Genomic DNA, 20,802 nt, shown 5'->3' with positions numbered 1-20,802 from the left:
CTTTATTAAAAGATCGGAAAAATTTACATTTTGGAAATATTTTGATATATTTTTAATATCAAAAATTTAATTTAAGTTTGTAATCAACAAATTTGATCCTTCTCTTGCTTTTTTCGAGCTGAAGTGAAATGACAGATCAAAGTAAAGTTCAAATATTTGGAATTCAGTGAGTAGACCCAACACTGTACTCAGCATTTAAAAAAAAAAATTAAAAAGTTACTTTGTCTCACGGAGTGAGCAAAATGCGATTTTGCTCACTGTTTTTTCATAGCAAAACCTGCCTGTTTGAGGTGCTGAGGTGAAAAAAATATTTTAATAGTTACAAGCTTTCTTGAAAGAGAGGAAGAACGAAACATTTTTATTTTTTTTTATTCGACTGGATGGCAAACGAGCAAGTGGGTCTCCTGATGGTAAGAGATCACCACCGCCCATAGACTACTGCAACACCAGGGTATTGCAGACGCGTTGCCAACCTAGAGGCCTAAGATGGAATACCTCAAGTGCCAGTTATTTCACCGGCTGTCTTACTCTCCACGCCGAAACACAACAGTGCAAGCACTGCTGCTTCACGGCAGGATTAGCGAGTAAGATGGATTTATACATATTTTTTCGATATTTTGCAGACTGTACTTGCATTGTCATCCAAACTACATTTCTGTACCAAAATTCAAGTTGATCCCACTAACCGTTGAGGAGTTCCGTACTGCAGAGACGATCCTGGCTGGACCACCAGGATGTCACAAAACCCGGAATTTCAATTCAATTGCTGAAGTTAGTACTTTATATTTGTTGCTATTATGTGAAGGTTAATTCTAAGAAGAACTAAATTTTATTAAGGATAGTAACGCGAAAAACATACCGTCATCTTCGGATCTATTACTATTTTCCAATCCAAAGGTTCATCAGATATTCATAATTAAGTCGACTTCATTAAAATGTTTTTGTATATAAAAATGTTATTGCTGTAACATGTGCTAGCATAATGGTGTTACGTTTACTTCTTTCTTTAAAAAAGAAAGAAGTAAACGTAGATTACATTTTTGATGTTTACATTTTGATGACATGTGACAGGTTCGTTGTTTCTCCTCTCCGCTCTCCGCTTAGTGTATTGTCTATGGCTTATGTAACTTTTAAACTTGAAGAGGTTGATACGGGAGATCTACGCCGCCGCCACCGCTTTAAAAGAGTACGAGTATCAAACTGATTAGCTGACTAACAGACAACGTACAATTCAAATTAAACACTATACTATCATTCATCATCCCAGCTTATATACGTCCCACTGCTGGGCACAGGCCTCCTCTCAGATCAAGAGGGCTTGGGCCATAGTTCCCACGCGGGCCCAGTGCGGATTGGACACTTCGCACGCACCATTGAATCGCGTCGCAGGTTTGTGCAGGTTTCCTCACGATGTTTTCCTTCACCGCAAAGCTCGTGGTAAATTTCAACTGTAATTCCGCACATGAATTTCGAAAAACTCAGAGGTGCGAGCCGGGGTTCGAACCCACGACCCTCTGCTTGAGAGGCGATAGGTCAAACCACTAGGCCACCACGGCTACTAGGCCACCACGGCTAATACTATACTATAGTTCTTAATTATTAGTAGTTTAAGAGTAAATAGCAGCCTAAGGTATAAAATATACCTATACTTGGAAGATTCCGTATAAAATACGCAATCCTTAGAAAAATATAACTTAATTTTTTCGTAATGGCTACGGAACGGAACCCTATCTTGGGCGTGTCCGACACGCTCTTGGCCGGTATTTTAAAGTTACAATAAAACATTGCATAATTTTGCTTAGCCCATTTTCCTGTACTTCCACGGAGAGGCCGTGGGAATATTCCATGATATTTCATAAGATATTCAGGGTTTATTTGTATGTACTACGATAACTGATAAAGTAAGCGACAACCGATAACCGTAGAGGGTTCCGATATCATCGGACACGTGTGTACTAAACGTAACTAATCGATGGCCAATTTTTTGTCCAAATTCGTTTCCCCATGAGAATGTATTGAACATGCAAATACAGTATTATTAGCAGGGGACCTCATTTAAATTTTATGAAAAAGAAACTGTATCGCTTTTATTAATCTATGCAACAATGGGAGCGAATTACAATGGAGATGCATGGTGACCATCATTTTATCAATAGCTCGAAATACAGGAATTCGACTTTTTTATCCGACTGCCAGAATAAAGGTTATGTTTTTCGAGCGTGTACTTATGTATGTGGGAATGTATGTATGTAGTCATATGAATCTTCATGATCCCAGCCTATATACGTCCCACTGCTTGGCACAGGCCTCCTCTCAGAACGAGTGGGCTGGGGCCGTAGTTCCCACGTGGGCCCAGTGCGGATTGAGACCTTCACACACACCATTGAGTCGCTTCGCAGGTTGTACAGGTTTCCTCACGATGTTTTCTTTCACCGTAAAGCTTATGGTAAATTTCAAATGAATTTACATTCATCCATTTATCTAAGCCTATATACGTCCCACTGCTGGGCACAGGCCTTCTTTCGGGATGAGAGGGATTGGGCCGCAGTTCCCACGCGGGCCAGTGCGGATTAGGACCTTCACACACACCATTGAGTTGCTTCGCAGATTGTGCAGGTTTTCTCATGATGTTTTCTTTCACCGTAGTTTGTGGTAAATTTCAAATGAATCTTACCTATGTTAAAATTTTATAAAACATGTACACAGTTTATTACTATATTAATTGACAACTTTGTGGATTAACTCCAATGAGGGCTAAAAGACAGGTAAAATATCGCTAGATGGCGTTAATATGGTGAGGTTTTTTGACGTTTCAGTCTTGCTTGCGATTGGATCAGATAATTATCCAATCACAAGCGTGACAGAAATGTCAAACGGACCTCACGACGCTAACGCCATCTAGCGATATTTCACCTGCAATAAAACCCTCATTATTCCAATGAATGAAATTCTGCGAAATCGGTAGCAAAATCACATTAGAACTGGACTATTTATTTAAACATTCATTCTTTCATTTATTTATTTCCATTAAATGTGGTTAACAGAAGGTCTTATAAATGTGTATTATGATTTCCAGGACACATTTAGCTAAATCACAGCATGCATCATGTAGGTATATTATTATAATCTTACTCAATATAAAAATGACTGAATACAATGTCTGAGAGTTGAGATCTTCAGTCTTCATAACGAGTACAATGTAAGATGAATATAATTTTAAACTCCACATAATAAAAATAGTTTTTAAGGATTGAAGGAAAAAATGGTAAGACAAGCAATAAGAGGTGTTATAACTTCAGAGCGATCTTTTCTAAGCATCTTTACTACCTACTTCAGAAAAGTCCTACCAAACTAGTATATTGTGGTCGCCATACATTTTTAATGTCACGCGCACGCGTCGTTTTTATGCAAAAACGCAAATTTCGTTCGAAATTTGAAACGCCCCATTGTTGCCAGTTGCACATAAAAATAATCGCCATTCTCCAGTTTTTGGGGGAAAAATGCATTTGGATCATGCGCGTAGAATTAATAGGGAATTTTATGCAAGGGAGCGACCAGATTGGAAGCTTTTGATCGATTTTTAACTGTAACATGTTTGTCACAAGATAATGAAATCAGACGGCGCTTTGAAACCATGAACTAAACAAATAACATTGCAGTATGTGAACACACGCAGTCTTCTACTTTCCTTGGATAAAATTGGCATATTAATACCTTAATTAAAAGCTTTTCATTAGGAGATACAGTGTAGCAAAGATCTTAATGAACATGGTAAGAAACGGAACTAACGCACAAGAAAAAAACGCAAGAAGCATGCTCCGCCTTAGTCCACATGTTCCCTGATGGCGTGATTTCGGTCAAACGCAGTTTCTGTAAGTATACAATAAATATATTTATTTGGTTATCATATCACAGGTGAAGCTTATAAAACAAATTTCGTTAGAATCTGTTAGTTTTTCCCATCCTTATAAACTTTTGCGTTTATAATAATATTGGTTGATTTTTAGAAAAATATGGCTCTGTCCATTGGAGGACAATTTTGCCAGTGTCAGTAGGTTTTGCCGTTGTACGGTAAAAAAAATCTATAAAACGAAATATGAGAGGTAATGGTGGATGACAGCGCCTATAATAATATAAGTAGGATTCTAAAGACACAGTCGAGTCGGCTGAACGTGGCTTGAAGTAATTCATTAAAAAAAACATCATCTTGTCTACTTTTCCACTTTAATTTCCTTTGACCTGTCATGCCTTGTCATGTTTGTGTCAATCATTTTTCTAAAATCTTTTCACCTCTAGAAATTCAAATATTGTGATCCTAAACAATAATTTACTCACAGAATGTTGGCATCTCCAATCCCACTTCAGACATATGATCCACTGCCGGATGTGAAGGCAGCTGTGCCTGGAACCGACACTGAGGCACTGCTTGAGCCAGTAAAAGACTCTGTAAGTTTATTTTCCCATAAAAAGTGTAGGTGTGCAAGAATAGAATTCGGTCTCTCCTTAGCTGTCCGGATAATAAAGGATATATCCGGAATAACCTAACCATACAAAAAGTTGGAATACCCCCGACTTTGTCACTTCAAAGTTCAATATCTCAAAAACGGCTAAACCGATTTTGATGAAACATGTCTAAGAACCATTGCTAGAAAACCTGCTTTCAAATAAAAAATACCGCATTCAAATCGGTCCACCCGTTTAAGAGCTACGGTGCAGACAGACAGACAGATACACAGACACACATAGCGGTCAAACTTATAACACCCCTCTTTTTGCGTGGGGGGTTAAAAAAGGATAACTAGGGCTTTTCATGTTTACAGTAAATAGGCTGTTTGAACCAGTGAGAGACCTTTGGCCTCAGCTGTACTTTTTATCAGGTGATAGGGATCAATAATGAGCCAGTTAAATCGTATGTAAAAAATATATATTATATTTTACTAGCTGTTGTCCTTGTTGTGTATATATGTCCTTACCCGGGGCTCAAACTATCAGTAAACCGAATTTCATCTAAATCGATTCAGCGGTTTATACGTGATGAGGTAAGAAACAAACAAATAAACGGACTTAACACGTTCCCTGTCCGGGTGCCCCCGAGGTGGGGTCATGAAGCTTTTATTCAGGAGTCCGTGCTTGCACTATGGGTTCAAAACTTCGAATGACCCACGACGTTAGATACCTATCACAACTCCGCGTGTCTCCACATTAGGATCACATTTGAATTTGTCATTATTTAGTTTAAAAATACAATTAATTCTTCTTAAACTTTATTTTACTAAAATATAAACTAATATAGTTTTACGATCTTTCGACAAATCGTGAGGTATATTTAGCACCACACTAAGAAAAACGATAACAGATCATTTTGGTACAAATGTCTAAATATACAATGGTTTGAAATGCCTCATTATCAAAATTACAACGGTCAAAAAGGTATGTAAACATGTAAACATGAATAAAAGACAAATCGATTGGATGCCACAAAAACCTAAGAGCCTAAATACATGATAGAAAAAACGAATAGAAGATAAATGGTCAATATCTCAAAATAATCAATGGGTTCGAAAATTCCCTTGTCAAATTGTACAAAAGTCAAAAGTATATTAATGTCAANGTCAAATTGTACAAAAGTCAAAAAGTATATTAATGTCAACATGTTGTAGGACGAACGACAAAACATTTAGTCAATAGCGTTTTGTACATTTCGGCCCCAGAGTATTCTGTCCTGGAAACTCCCAGACACAAAGACATCTGGACCATAGTGAAAGCTGCCTTGGAAACATTTTGAGTAAAAAGTGCATGTTGGCCATAGCATGTTTTGTGCTTAAAATATTCAGACAAATTGACCTGGTGGCACAAACATTTTGTACTTTTTGACAGTGTTACATCTCAACATTGTATGCATTTTGGTATTTGTACCAAAATTACCTGTTACCTCCAACGTTTCACAAACTATTCATTTCACAACCACTTCATATCACAAATGATCATTTGTGATAAATATACTTTTAACAAATTTGTCACTTTACAAACATATATCATATGATAAATCATCACTTAAAAATTGCAACCTGATATGTATGCATAGGAAAAATTCGTATCTAGATTCCTGTCCAGCGGTGGTGTAGGGTTATAGCACGCAGCACGGATTGCTGAGGACCTGGGTTCGATTTCCAGCGCTGGTCTCTTTTTCTGGTTTTTCTGTGCATCCATGTCTCAGTTTGTATTTTCGATACTTAAAAAATGTCCATTACCCAAACAACTCATTTTTCAAACCAGTAATTTCACAAAACATAAATTAATAAATGATTTTTTGTCAAACTAGTTACATAACATTTAAATCGGTAGGATTTGGTTCTCGTGGCGCGGTTTTGTTTCGCATTTCTTAAGGTTGCAGTTCTGTCTAACCTAACCCAACCTAAACTATTGTACTGGCAGCAGTTCTTTTTTCTTAGAGTCACAGTTCTAACCTAACCTAACCAACTTTACTGGCAGAAGTTAGTTTTTCTTGGGGTCTCAGTTCTAACCTAACCTATTTCTTAAACAAGTTAACCGGAGTTACAGGCACATCTAAATTATTCTTGTGTTTATCAAATGATACATTTTATTAAACATTTTTTTGCCAAACGTTAGTTTGACAAACGTGGTTTTGCCAAATGATGAAAATAATAAATGAATAGTTTGCCAAATAAATGATTGTTATGGTTTGCCTAATAAAGAGTTCGTGAAATAATCAATTGTGAAATTTGGTTTATTAAAACGATTAAGTCGTGAAACAGAAGTGTGCGAAACGTTGTTTGTTAAATGAATATTTCGTCGTGTGAGAATACGTTTGTGCCATACGCCTCATGACCGGCGCGGTCGTGGGAACCGTACAGTGAACATCGTCGTCGCTTTGCTCCGTGAATTTTATTCGTAAAATAGAGTTTAAAGTGGTGTTTAGCTTCAGTGACCGTCATAAAAATAAAGTTAGAGGACAAAGGTAACTATTAGTGAAAACGAAATTACAATATTCACAGTGCTGTACGAGATATTAAACAAAACATCTTCAAAAACTTCCAAATTCCAAAATATTCCTGCGCGTCGAGCTCACCGATCGGCCGCTTCTTGGAATTGCCGCTTCTCGCTTCGCACGCACTCCGCACGACTGGCCCTCTCGCTCTCACCCGCACGTCTTTGAGCTGTGTTGAGTTCTAGGAATGCCGCGCTGGTTTAACTAGAACTCGTGAATGATAATAATAACTAACTTTTCTGTAAAACAATCATTTTTATAAATTTTAAATGAGACTTGCATACCTACTAACCTTACCAAGACACATGTAAAGGTGCATGCGACGTGAACTAACCTCCTTCATAGTTTCTGCGAAACAATAACACAACCATGAGTAAGAACTCGAAGCTTAATAAAGGGAAGTCCAACGACGAGATTCAAACCCCTGACGCTCTCGCCGAGTTGCGTCAACTCAGACAAGACCTAAGCGAGATGAAAACTCAAAATAATGAAATAAGTTTACTTAGACAAGAGGTCATTGAACTTAAAGAGCAGATATCGATCCTATCGGTCTCCCTGACTGATAAACACGCGCAATTTTTGACGAAGCTCGAACAGGCAGACTTTGAAATTGCTACATTAAAATCATCTGTAGCTCACCTACAACAACAAGTCAATGCTCAAGAACAACATTCGATGAGGAACGAATTGGAGATCGTTGGTGTGCCAGAGAGTGATACTGAGAACCTCACCCATATATTGCTCACAACATCACAAATTATCGGGGTTCAATTGCTGGAAACGGACGTCGACGACATCGCCCGAGTCGGACCCATGCGCCCAAGGGGCTCTAAACTCAATAGTAATGACGACCATAAGCCGCGCCCAATTCGAGTTAAACTGTTACGCCGGCAAAAGAGAGACGAACTACTTAAGGCTGCAAAAGCCAGACGCAACCTGACATCGGAAACTATTGTAGGCGGAGCTCCGCGGAAGCTGTATGTAAATGAACGACTCACGCGAGAAAATAGATTGTTATTTCGCGAAGCCAGGCTGCGGGCTACTGCAAACGGCTTCCGCTACTGTTGGACTCGGAACGGTGTCATCTACGTTCGCGAAAATGACAACAAGCCGAGCTCCCGCATATCTTCTCTGGACGACCTGGAACAAAGGGTTGGACCGGCTGGACAAGCCGGACAGGATAGAACCACGTAAACTTGTTTTCGCAATAATAATTATTTTCTTTATAAGTTAAAAATATTATATTTTATTCCACGAACTGATCTCAACATTAGTATAAATAATATTAAATACTTACTATACATACTACACTCACATACACACACAACACACTCACTCACACACTTTTTCTACACTAATGTAATTAATTTTCACTACATACAGGCATTACCTAATTTTACCGATCAGCTGGCAACACTTCGTAACAGTCTCTCAAGCGCTAACCTTTATACTGACCTTGTCTAATTTTTACTTAAACAAACTAGATAACTGGACTACGTAACAGAAGCAGATCAACTACTGAAAATCAACTGTCGCACGTTTGAGAGCCTGGAGAAGTGTGGTGAAGCTATTTCGGTTTCTAATTCACAATTTAAAATCCTCACTTTCAACATACGCAGTATTCAAAAGAATTTTAACGAGTTTATTGTAACCTTAAAGCGATTAAAAGTAACCTTTGACGTTATCGTACTAACTGAGTGCTGGCTTGCAGAAGGCATGTACTTACCTGTGATCGATGGATACTACAGTCATCGTACAAAAAAGTTCATAAACAAAAGTGGTGGCGTAGTAGTTTACATCAGTGACTCATGGAACGCAAATGTGTCAGAACCTCTGATGAACGATTGCAACTGTTTAAAAATCTCCCTAGGAACAGATGTAAATATAATAGGTATTTATCGCTCTCCATCCTTTTCATTAATAGACGAATTTTTAACGTCCTTGGAAACATTATTGCGAAGGGAACAACAGCAAAATTACGATTGTAGCAGGTGACCTGAACTTAGATATTTGTAACTTCCCACTAAGTGAGCAATGTTCTGAATACCTGTGTCTTCTTACCGAGCACTTACTGCTCCCCGCTATCACAACTCCAACTAGAGGACAAGCTTGTCTAGACCATATTTTTGTCAAAAACGGAATCGGAGGTAATGGATTTGTAGCGCAGTCTGGTATTACAGATCATGATTTATGTATTTTAGGATTACCCAGAGTAAAGCTTAACCCTGATGCACCCAAACGCACAAAAACTATAATAGATCACACTGCGCTTGTTAACAATTTAAAATCTGTAGACTGGTCACCTATCTTCGAAACAAATGATGTAGACAGTGCAACAACATTTCTGGTTAATACATTAAATAATGCTATTCGCACAAACATGAAAGATGTTGTTGTATCTCGAACTAGATTTAATGTCAAGCCATGGATTACTCCTGGCCTGATTAAATTTCAGCGTAACCGCGACTTCCTCCACCTTCAGGCTAGAAAAAATCCAAATGACCTTATTCTTCAAGTAACTTATAAAAGATACCGTAACTTTCTCACAAATTTACTGCATAGGCTTAAATCTAGTTACGAGAATAAACTCTTACTAGACAGCAAAAATGATCCTAAGAAGCTTTGGCACAACATTAAAAGTATATGCAAGATCTCAAAGACTAAAAATGACGCTGCATCTCTCCTCTGTTCCGCTAATCCAATTAACTCGTTAAATGCTTGTAACGAATATTTTTCAAAGATTGGTAAAATGCTAGCAGACGAAACGTTAAATAAACTAGAAATGACTGAAAATACTCTCGCAGCCGAAGTCAGCAATAATAATGCTCCAGTAAACTCCATGTTTCTTTTACCTACTGACGATAAAGAAGTTACTGAATTAATCAAAGACCTTCGGCTGGGTAGCGCCCCTGGTTTCGATGGATATACTCCTCTGCTAATCAAACTGATCCATCCATATATAGTAGCACCTTTGACGCATATTTTTAACCTAAGTTTAGCAAATGGGAGGTTTCCTAACGTATGGAAGCTGGGCGTTGTGTCACCAATACACAAAGATGGCGATAAAACGTCCCCAACTAATTTCAGACCCATTACTTTGTTAAGCATATTTTCCAAACTCCTAGAAAAAATAGTAAGCAAGCGTCTAGTAGAATATCTGGAAAACCAATCCCTTCTTGCTGATAAACAGTTTGGGTTCAGACGAAAGAAGTCAACGGAAGACGCCGTAGTACTATTAACAAAACGAATAGCTTATTATTTAGATCAAAATAAATGTTGCCTCGGCGTCTTCCTTGACCTAGCTAAGGCATTTGACACAGTCTCGATTCCAATACTGCTACAAAAACTCGCCAGCATGGGTATTAGAGGTATTACACTTGAATGGTTCCGCAGTTATCTCACGAATCGTAGGCAGTGTGTAAAAGTCGGATCTCTAGTTAGCGAACAGCTCCCTGTAAGCTATGGAGTCCCTCAGGGTAGCATACTAGGTCCAACTCTTTTTGCTATTTACATGAATGATATATTTAACATCCCAATTCAAGAATCAGACCTAATATGCTACGCTGATGACACGGTTATTCTATTCCACGAAAACTCCTGGGACGCTGTCTTACAAACAGCTGAAAAGGAAATGTCTAAAATTGCGCTTTGGTTAAGTAAAAACCTTTTAACATTAAATGTAAAAAAGACAAAATTCCTCCCCTTTCACAAAACACGCTCTTCTAGCCCACCTGAAACGATTAAACTTAGAATACACTCATGCTCACCGAACTCTAATCCATCTTTAAACTGTAACTGTCCATCCACAGAAAATGTTGACATGATTAAGTATCTTGGTGTAGTAGTTGATAAAAATCTTTCTTTTAAAGAACATGTTTCCTCATTAGCTGGTAAAATCAGAAAAACTATTTTTATCGTCAAGTCCCTACGTAAATCTGCACCTAAATATATATTAACATTAGTTTATAAAGCCTTATGCCAGTCTGCCCTTACATACTGCCTGTTGGCATGGGGTGGCATCGCTAAAACTACTTTGAGAGAACTGGAGACTGCTCAACGAGCAGTGCTTAAGGTCATGCTAAGTAAACCTCGCAGATTCCCCACTAATGAACTTTATTGTGTAGCTAAAGTCTTACGTGTACGTCAATTATTTATTTCAAAAGTAACTACAGTAATCCACAAGTTAACTGTCTCATCCAAAGATTTTGCAAACCTTACCAAACAACGCAAATATAAAATACCGACACCGACCATAAGAACAACATTTGCGAGGCGATTGCCACCTTACTCCCATACATACATTTACAATAAAGCGTGTAAGCATATAAGAAATATGAAAAAGTTTATCCAAAAAAATCTCAAAAAAGTTATTGAAACTTGGTTGATGACTCTTAGCTACGATGAAACTGAGGAGGTTATTGCAGGCAGCCTGTAATTAAATTTACACACTTATACACACGCGCACACACACATACACACACACACACACACACACGCACATACACACACACACACACACACACGCACACACACACGCACACACACACGCCCACTTTAGGTTAAGAATTTGCTTTGTGTCAACTTAGTATTAAGTAACTGCTGTAAATTGTAAATTCTCTGGTCTCCGCGATACAGGCCCAGAGTCTAGTGCGGAGTCCGCCGATGAATCTAAATTGTAACCTTGTTATATTTCAAATAAATTCTCTCTTCTTCCTTTTCATACCTTTTGTTTACAGGAGGCAAAATAAAGCAAACATATTTAATTTTAACATTAAGTCTAATTTTAGTGTAAATTTAAGTTAAATGGTCAAAACGGTACAACATACAGGTTGTCCCAGAAGTACCAACGTCACAAGTGACACCAGAGGTAAGCCAGCTCAAGAGGAACCTAACCAACCTAACATGACCCCAGTAAAGTTGCACGGTTTTCGATTTATACCGAAATAAAGATTTTTGGGGATACTCCCCTTTGTCTTGACATTTTTAGTACCAGCATCGACTTGGAAGCTTTTAATAACAGTTTTATGTGTATCGAATCGTGAATAGTTACTTCAGAGTGTAGTGTGTTACTTTGTCAGTAACTACCGTAAAAAGCGCTGTTTTTTAAAATTAATCTTGATTTAAGTTGTCTCGAAAACATGAATTCAACTTTAACCATCTGCCATGTATTTTTTTTATTAGAAACCAAAAAAATAAATAACGCCAATAAATTAGACATGTTATGCAGATTCAGAAAGGGTATGACACATGTATCTTACTCCAAGAACATTAGACATTCTTATCACTTTAGCGAAAGCCCTATCGAACCAACTTAAAACTGGAACTCCGAAAGCAGTCCCTGCTAAGTGGTACAAAAATGCTGTGTATAGCATAGCTCATCTATTATCATACAATTATTTTGCCAAATGCACGAAGTTAAATATTAATATTTGTCTTCCTTTTCAAGGCTAGGACCGGATCCTAAAAGAACCGGATATAACCTAACCAAAAAAAAAGTTGGAAAATCCCCAACTTTGTCACTTCAAAGTTCAATATTTCAAAAGCGGCTGAAAACGATTTTGATAGAATATGTCTTAGAACCATCGCTAGAAAACCTGCTTTAAAATAATAAAAAAAAACGCATTCAAATCGGTACGCGTTTAAGAGCTACGGTACCACAGACAACAGACAGGACATAGCGGTCAAACTTATAACACCCTTCTTTTTGCGTGGGTGGTTAAAACATTTTATCTTTCATTCATTTATTTGGAATAAATTTAGTTGACAATAAAATGTTCAAATTGTCTCCCATGGACTCTGATGCCACAAAAAACATCGTTTAATAAAATTCGGGCTCAGATTTCGTAAAACTGACTTCCGATATGGTACGGGCCGCGTCGAATACTCGTTGCCGGCAATCTTTCTTCAGAGCGTATTGGTTTCGCGTAAACTTTGTCTTTTAAACATCCCAATAAAAAAAATCTAGTGGGTTTAGATCCGGGGAACGCGGTGGCCATAAAATTGGTCCCAATCGACCAATCCATCTCTCAGGGAATGTTTCGCTGAGGTGCTCACGGACTAGCCGAGCTTAATATGCCGAGAAACCATCTTGTTGGTACCACATGGTTCGTGTCAGTGCCAACGGGTACATCTTCTAATAAACCAGGCAGGTCGTTTTGCAAAAACTGTAAATAGTTTCTACCATTAAGAATAGGAGGCAACTCGACCGGTCCCACAATTTGTCCATTAAGAATTCCAGTCCACAAATTAATTTTGAATTGGTATTGGGACCGATCTTATCGTTCTTATGTGTCGTGTGTTGGTTTCTGTCTGCCAGCTATGGACGCTGTGTAAATTGAAATATCCATCCCTTTTGCAAGCCGATTCTTCAGTCCACAATATTTCATTGAAATAAATCGGGTTTTAGAATATTTTTACGGCTTACGTTTGGCCTCAATCTCGCTTGATGGAAGGCGAAGATGATGCCTAAGATGGTACACGTTTGTCTAGAAGGTGTCTGTTCACTTTGACCTTAAAGATGTCCAGATTATAGCGTTAACCAAATAATATTATCTAACGTTTTAAACTTTCGTGATTTTCATTCATATTCATAATACCACCAACGGGACTTATCACGCTTACACACACGAGTAATATTTACGCTCGACGTTTCGGGGTGTTTCGGCAACATTACAGTGGCGTGGTCACGAGTAGAAAGACTGAAGTGTGGGGTGTCAAGTCTGCTAGCAGCGCGAGTCCTTCGAACTACCCTGTTTTTGCAGTGTGGAGGAGGAGGAGAGGACTGAATGAACACACATTTCTAGTATAAACGTAGCTATCATAAGGTCGCGGGTGAGCAAAGTAGGTGATTGTTTCAGTTTCGATTTGAACTCGGCAAAGTAACGCCTGATTCAATAAATTAGTAGGAATGTAACATGTTTTACTTAACAGTGACGGCTTGCGGCATAGCAGCAAGTGATAAGAATGCTTAATGTTATTTCAGTAAGATACATGTGTCATACCATTTCTGAATTTGCATAACATGTCTAATTTATTGGCGTTATTTGTTTGTTTCGTTCTAGTAATTTTTTTCCATGGCAGATGGTTAAAGTTTGAAATTCTTATTTTTAAGACAAACTTAAATCAAGATTAATAAAGTTTTTTTCAGCATTTTACGGTTAGTTACTGAAAAATAACACACTGCACTTCTGAAGTAACTATTCACGATTCGATACACAAAAAACTGTTAATAAGAGCTTTCCAAGTCGATGCTTGGTACTAAAATGTCAAGACAAAGGGGAGTATCCCAAAAATCTTATTTCGGTAATAACTCGAAAACCGTGCAACTTTTACTGGGGTCATGTTAGGTTGGTTAGGTTTCTCTTGAGCTGGCCTACCTCTGGTGTCCCTGTGACGTGGTACTTCTGGGACACCCTGTATATACTATTCTTAGTACAAAACATACACTCAGTATAGTGTATTAATGAGATTTTTGCAGATTTTGCGATTGCATATTCCATTTTAATGAACAGTTGTTTATCGTTTGTGGCACAAAATACTTGGATATGGCACCAGATGGTTCATTACTTTTAATAAATTTGTACCACAAAGAAAAGAAAAAGAAAGAAAAAGAAAATGCGTTTATTGCCAACAATTAGGTAGGTATATAATGCATATTACACAGAAGGGACCTACTCTAAAAATTAAGTTAACTTACTAACTATATGCGGGTTCTATAAAAGTTCGTGAGACCTGCTTTCTAATGTAGGTGTTTAATGAACTTTTATAAAATCCCGCCTTAAACCTAAAAGTATCCCCGCATGCTACTCGACCCATTAAATTGGCGGCAAATGGGTTCGGGCATCAGCATAATGCTGACAGTGACCACATCCATTATAAATTCAATAATTATAGAGCTTTTTATATATCGTATTACTATTTAATAAGACTTCAAAATAAGTTTTTGATAAAAAAAACATTTTTCATATGACTGACTGTACTTTTTGTCAACATTACTTTGCATTGTCACCCAAACTAAATTTGCATACCAAATTTCAAGTCGATGCCATTAACCGTTGAAGAGTTCCGCCCTGTGGAGATGATCCTGGCCAGACTACCAGGATGTCACTACCAGATTATTTGTATCGTCCAAATTTCAAGTCAATTTGACTACTGGAAGTCGGTCAAATTTTAACTGCAAGATTTGATTACAGACAGACAGACAGACAGACAGACAGACAGACAACGTGACAGGTGATACTAATAATAAGCTTGAAAAAAGATTTATCGTCTTTGGCCATGAATGTCAACATAGAATGTCCGATATTTTTTTACTTATACTTTTATTAATGTTTTTTCGTGCGTGTCGTGCGGTCCCTCTGACACTTATACTATTTAATACGAGAGCGAGAGGGACGGTACGATACGAACTTCGAGTTTCGTAGTAGGACCTGCTGTCTTGCTTACGCTTGCTCATTTAGTTATTATACTTAAAAATAATGTTGTTGCGTCCTGTGTTTGCTGTGAATAAGTTTTATTTTCTTTTTCTCTTTCTTAGGTAGCGGTGTGTGCGCCACTTGTTCACCAGCATAGCATAGTTACAGCCGAAACGACGATTACGACGCTCTCGTTAATATAATGTTTTCCATTTTCTCCGCGACGGAGAGCTATAGACACGGCCATGCACGTGTGAAGATTTGGTTTAAAAAGTGAAAATTCTTTTTGAGTAGTATATATTGCTTACCTTGGAAAATCTCTTTCACCGTATTTTCTATACTGCTTAAATTACTATGTGATGGTGTTCAATTAAATACATTGTATTTTAGGTATTGTACACCTGAAGTTTGCTAGGTTTGAACTACGACCACTGAAGCAGAGGTCGATGGACCCTGGCTCGCGCTTCTGAGTTTTTTTAATCTTCCGTGGAATTACATTTGAAGTTTACCATGAACTTTAACAGTTCAATGAAAAATTGTAAGTAAATATATGCATGTAACCAGCCGAGTATACTATGGTGTATAATGTCGGTGGCCGATCGTAAAATCCGCCAGATAACGAAATTCCTAAGCATATTGTAAAATGGCGCCGTTTCATGAATTGGCTAAGGAACATCCGCCATTTCGTTGAAAAACTCAACGTTTAGGCAGATCATGAAGTTCCTGGGCATTGAATAGTAAGCGTTAAGTTTGGCGAACTCCAAAATTACTCCAAGCCTTCATATGAATTTCACCCAAATTCAGCTTTTGATAGTGTGGCGCTATTAAGCGACCAGCAGCGCCGCCGCATCATCCCGCCACTATTATTATCTCTATCTGTGCACCACGGTTTGAACCGACCAATCAACGCTCACGCGCGCCTGGCGGTCGACGTTGATTGGCCGGTTACGACAAGATGGCCTGTGACACTGAATAGAATTTTCTCAGGTTTTTCTTCTTCTACGACTCGCGGCCGTGGCACATTGTTTGTAAAAATAGATACTGTAATACGAACTGTAAACTCGTGGTGAAATGGAATAAACGTCTTAACTTGGTGCGTGTGTGTATCATTCCTAAAGACTCCAAAGTGGTGACCCCGAAGAAGAACTACGCAACGCATCGGAGCCCTACGTTTACCGAGTGCTACCTACCACGTGGTCGCGCGCGCCTCCAACCTGCCACGGCCACCGCCCCGCGTTTCTCTGTGCCTGCAAAGCACGCGCCCTACGCCGATCTCACCCGGCCGCGCCCGCGCGCCGTGCCCGCGCCTTTGCCCGCGGCGACTACGCCCCACACCGGCGACGCCCGCGTTTTCGCGCGCCGCGCCCTACGCCGATCTCATCCGGCCCGCGCCCCGCGCCCTTGCCCGTGCCCGTGCCCGTGCCCGCGGCGCACGTGCCACACCGGCGAAGCCCCGCGGTCGCGCGCGCGCGCCGCGCGCCTTCACTCGCGCCGCCGCACGCTCCGTTGCCGCGCGCCCGCCTGAGTCATCCATCGTTACTCAACGTGCACCGGCGCGCGCGCCCCCGCTGCGCCCGCCTTGCCACGCCGCCCCGCCCGAGAGATACGCCTGCGTAACGCGCGCGCGCTCGGCGCGCCATTTGCCCCGCCGCCACCGCACGCCGCTACTGCGCCACGGAACTGCGCACTTTCGGAGAGAAGCGCCCGGACCAACTGCGCCTCTGCAGCAGAGCGCCAGCCACGGCGCGCCATTAGCTCGCTACCACCGTCGCACGCTGCGTGGCCGCGTGTTGCGCGCTGCGTGCCACCACCGCCACGCGCCCGCGTGCCGCCGCCGCGCGCTATCCGCGCTGCTACGCGCCCCGCGTGCTCCCGCTGCGTGCTGCCACCGCGCGCGCCAGCACTGCCACGCGCCCACGTGCTACCACCGCGCGTCCCCGTGTTGCCGCTGCGTGCCACGCGCCTGCGTGCTGCCGCCGCGCGCCCTCGTGTTTCCGCTGCGTGCCGCTGCCGCGCGCGCCCGCGCGCTGCCACGCCTACCACTGCTGTGTGCTGCCATCGCCGCGCACCCGCTTGCTACCACTGCGCACGCTACCACCGCCGCGTGCTACCTCAACAGCGCGTGGCGCGCTATTCAACTCGTGCGTGCTGCGAGCGGCGAGCCGTCACCGCGCTGAACTCGTATCGCCTCACCGCGACACACCAACCACGTGCACGTGCCTCGATTCGCCTGCGGTACATCCGCGCGTCCCCGAAGCGCTCGCGCACTCAAAGTTGTATTTTAATATTTTATTCCTATTGTTTTAACTAGAATAATTATTTTAAATATGGAAGACATGGAGGCTCGCTTGGCGGCCTTGCAGGAGCAGTATGCTGCCCTGCAAGACCGGTTAAGTAATCAGCCTACACCAGATCCTACCACTTCCCACCCCCCTGCCCCAACTGCAATACACAAGGTCGCTGTCAGACTTCCTCCCTTCTGGACAGACAAACCAGCCGTGTGGTTCGCTCAGCCGAAGCTCAGTTTATACTATCAGGAATAACTCAGGACACCACTAAATATAATCATATAATATCGCAGCTTGACACACGACTGGCAGCGGAGGTGGAGACATAATAACCAACCCTCGAAGGATGGAGCATATCAACTGCTGAAGACGGAGCTGGTGAGACGGCTTGTTCACAATCAGATGCAGAGCGGGTGAGGAAGCTCACGGCAAGGAAGAGCTGGGAGACCGTCGCCCCACTCAGTTCCTGCGGCACCTCAAATCCCTATCAGGTAAGACGCCCGATTTAGTAATGCTTAAACAGCTGTGGCTCTCCCGGCTACCCAACCACGTTCAGGCCATTCTTACCAGCCACTCCGAGCTGACCTTAGAAAAATTGGCAGAGCTAGCGGATAGCATCATGGAATTGTCACCAGGCAACCCCCTGGTACACTCCACCATGAGCATGCCACGTCCACTTAACCAGCCGCAGCCCTTCAGTCACGATCACCTGTGGCATTCCAAGCAGCACCTGCACAAAGTGCCCAGACCCCACAGCTATTACCACGGAGGGCTGCTTGGTTTAGCTACCAAAGTGGATCTGCTGTGCCAGCAGATGTCGGGTGCTGCTATAGGTCAACAACGTAGACCCAGAACAAGAGACAGGTCACACTCTAGATTCAGGTCCAAGTCCTAGGGTATCACTAGCCACACCAGCCCAGCCTACCATTTGCTGGTATCATAAAAAATTCAAGCTGATGCCCAGAGATGCACCACACCGTGCACCTGGACTAACAACCCTCAGGCAAACTCCAACGGCAATCAGTAGCGGCGGCAACTGATTGTCTCCCTGTCGGCCGCCGTCTATTTTGTCACCGACAAAATACAAAGTGCCGTTTTTTACTTGACACGGGTCGGATCTGTGCTGCTACCCTAAGCATCGCCTTACGGGTCACCGGGTAGCCACAACTATGACCTCAGTGCTGGCAACGGTACCTGTATAAAAACCTACGGCACCCTACAATTACATTTAGACTTAGGCCTAAATAAATTATTTAAATGGAAATTTTGTAATAGCGGATGTAGACATAGCCATCATTGGGTCAGATTTCCTGCATATTACAACTTGCTACCTGATTGCCGCGGCAAGAAGCTTCTTGACGGCAATACTGGTATGTCTACTCCTGCCCCGCTATCACAGGGAAGAACAACATAGTGTTAAAGCAGTCGCTACCAAAAACTGTCCGTTCCTAAAATTACTTCAGAGTTCCCGGACATCACGAGGCCACCGGGCACGATCCGAGCGAGGAAGCACAACACGGAGCACCACACCTACCACGACGGTCGCCCTCCGGTGTCCTGCCGCCCTCGCCGCCTCGGTCCTCAGAAAGCTGCTTGCTGCGAAGAAGGAATTTGGTGAGATGGTTCAGTGCGGAACAGCAAGACCATCGAAAAGCCCCTGGTCCTCGCCTCTTCACAGGCACAAAAGCGAGACGCCACATGGCGCCCATGTGGAGACTACAGAGCGCTCAACTCAAGGACCATCCCTGACCGGTACCCCGTCCGTCACATTGGCGATTTTAACCAGCGCTATCGCGGGCTGCACCATCTTCAGCTCGATTGACCTGATTAAGGCCTACCAGCAAATTCCTGTTTCGAGGCGACATAGAGAAAACTGCCATCACCACTCCGTTTTGGAATGTTTGAAATTTCCCTACATGACCTTTCGGCTTACGCAATGCCGGTCAAACATTCCAACGGTTCATTGATGAGGTTACACAGGGCCTGGATTTTACCCTATTCCTATTAGACGACATCCTGTTTTTTCTCGCAACGCGGAGCAGCACGTGGAGCACCTGCGCACACTGTTCCAGCGACTTCAGGACTACGGTGTGGTCGTGAACCCTTCGAAGTGTCACCTGGGCGCAGACCAACTGTCTTCCTGGGCTACCACATCAGCGCAGAAGGTACGCAACCACCCCAGGAACGCATCCAAGCCCTGCAAGATTACCCGCTTCCCAAAACCATCCAGGATTGCGAAGGTTCCTGGCATGATCAACTACTACCGACGTTTCTTGCCCATGCAGCAGAACTGCAAGCACCCCTGATCGACGCCTTAGCCACTACCAGGACAAGGGAGCCAAGCCGTTTCCATGGACGCCAGAGCTGGAGCAATGCTTCGAAGCTTGCAAAGTGAGCCTCGCCAACGCCACCGTCCTCGCTCACCCCGTCGCTCGGCGCCGCTCGCCCTCTTCACTGACGCATCCGTACCCAGGTCGGCCTGCCTGCAGCAACGTATTAACGATGCGTGGCAGCCGATCGCCTTCTTTAGCAAGAAACTTACCGCAGCGCAGAGCGAGTGGCCCGCTTACTACCGCGAGCTGCTAGCAGTCTACGAGAGCGTCCAGCACTTCCCGCCACATCCTGGAAGCACAGCACGCCACCGTGTACACCGACCACAAACCCCTCGTATACGCGTTCACCCAGCGCCGCGAGAAACTGCCACCCGGCTCCTCAACCAGCTGTCATTCATCAGCCAGTTCACTACCGACATAGTACATGTTCCCGGCCAGGACAACGTAGTGGCGGACGCTATGTCGCGGATAGAGGCGATCTCGCTCGAGGAGGACTACGTCGCCCTCGCCGCCTCACAAGAGACCGACGACGAGCTAGCCAGCCTTCGTCGATCAAACGGATCCTCTCTCAAGCTGGAGCAGGTCTGCATACCAGGGACGGACTGCATACTCACCTGCGACGTCTCGACCGGTAAGCCCCGCCCATTTCTCACCGCCCCCTACCGCCGCGCGGTGTTCAACAAACTACACGGTTGAGTCACCCGGCGCGCGCGTCACTTCTAAACTTGTCGGCGACCGCTAGTGTGGCCCGGCATGAA

At 42.5% G+C, this 20,802-nt stretch overlaps 1 protein-coding gene across 2 annotated transcripts in view; it reads left to right on the top strand.

Moving 5' to 3' along the window:
• The first annotated feature begins 4,233 nt into the window (after nucleotides 1-4,233).
• The window catches only part of LOC141438773 (phospholipid scramblase 2-like), a 48,839-nt gene continuing 32,270 nt past the window's right edge, over nucleotides 4,234-20,802 (top strand). For both annotated transcript variants that reach the window (XM_074102733.1, XM_074102732.1), the window contains exon 1: nucleotides 4,234-4,446. In XM_074102733.1, coding sequence (XP_073958834.1) covers nucleotides 4,339-4,446 — 108 coding nt within the window. In that variant the 5' untranslated portion in view covers nucleotides 4,234-4,338. The remainder of the gene's footprint in view (nucleotides 4,447-20,802) is intronic.

Source organism: Choristoneura fumiferana, chromosome 19, assembly GCF_025370935.1.
Source record: "Choristoneura fumiferana chromosome 19, NRCan_CFum_1, whole genome shotgun sequence".
In the NCBI taxonomy this organism is placed as follows: Eukaryota; Metazoa; Arthropoda; class Insecta; order Lepidoptera; family Tortricidae; genus Choristoneura; species Choristoneura fumiferana.
This window is presented reverse-complemented; position numbering and strand designations above follow the sequence as displayed.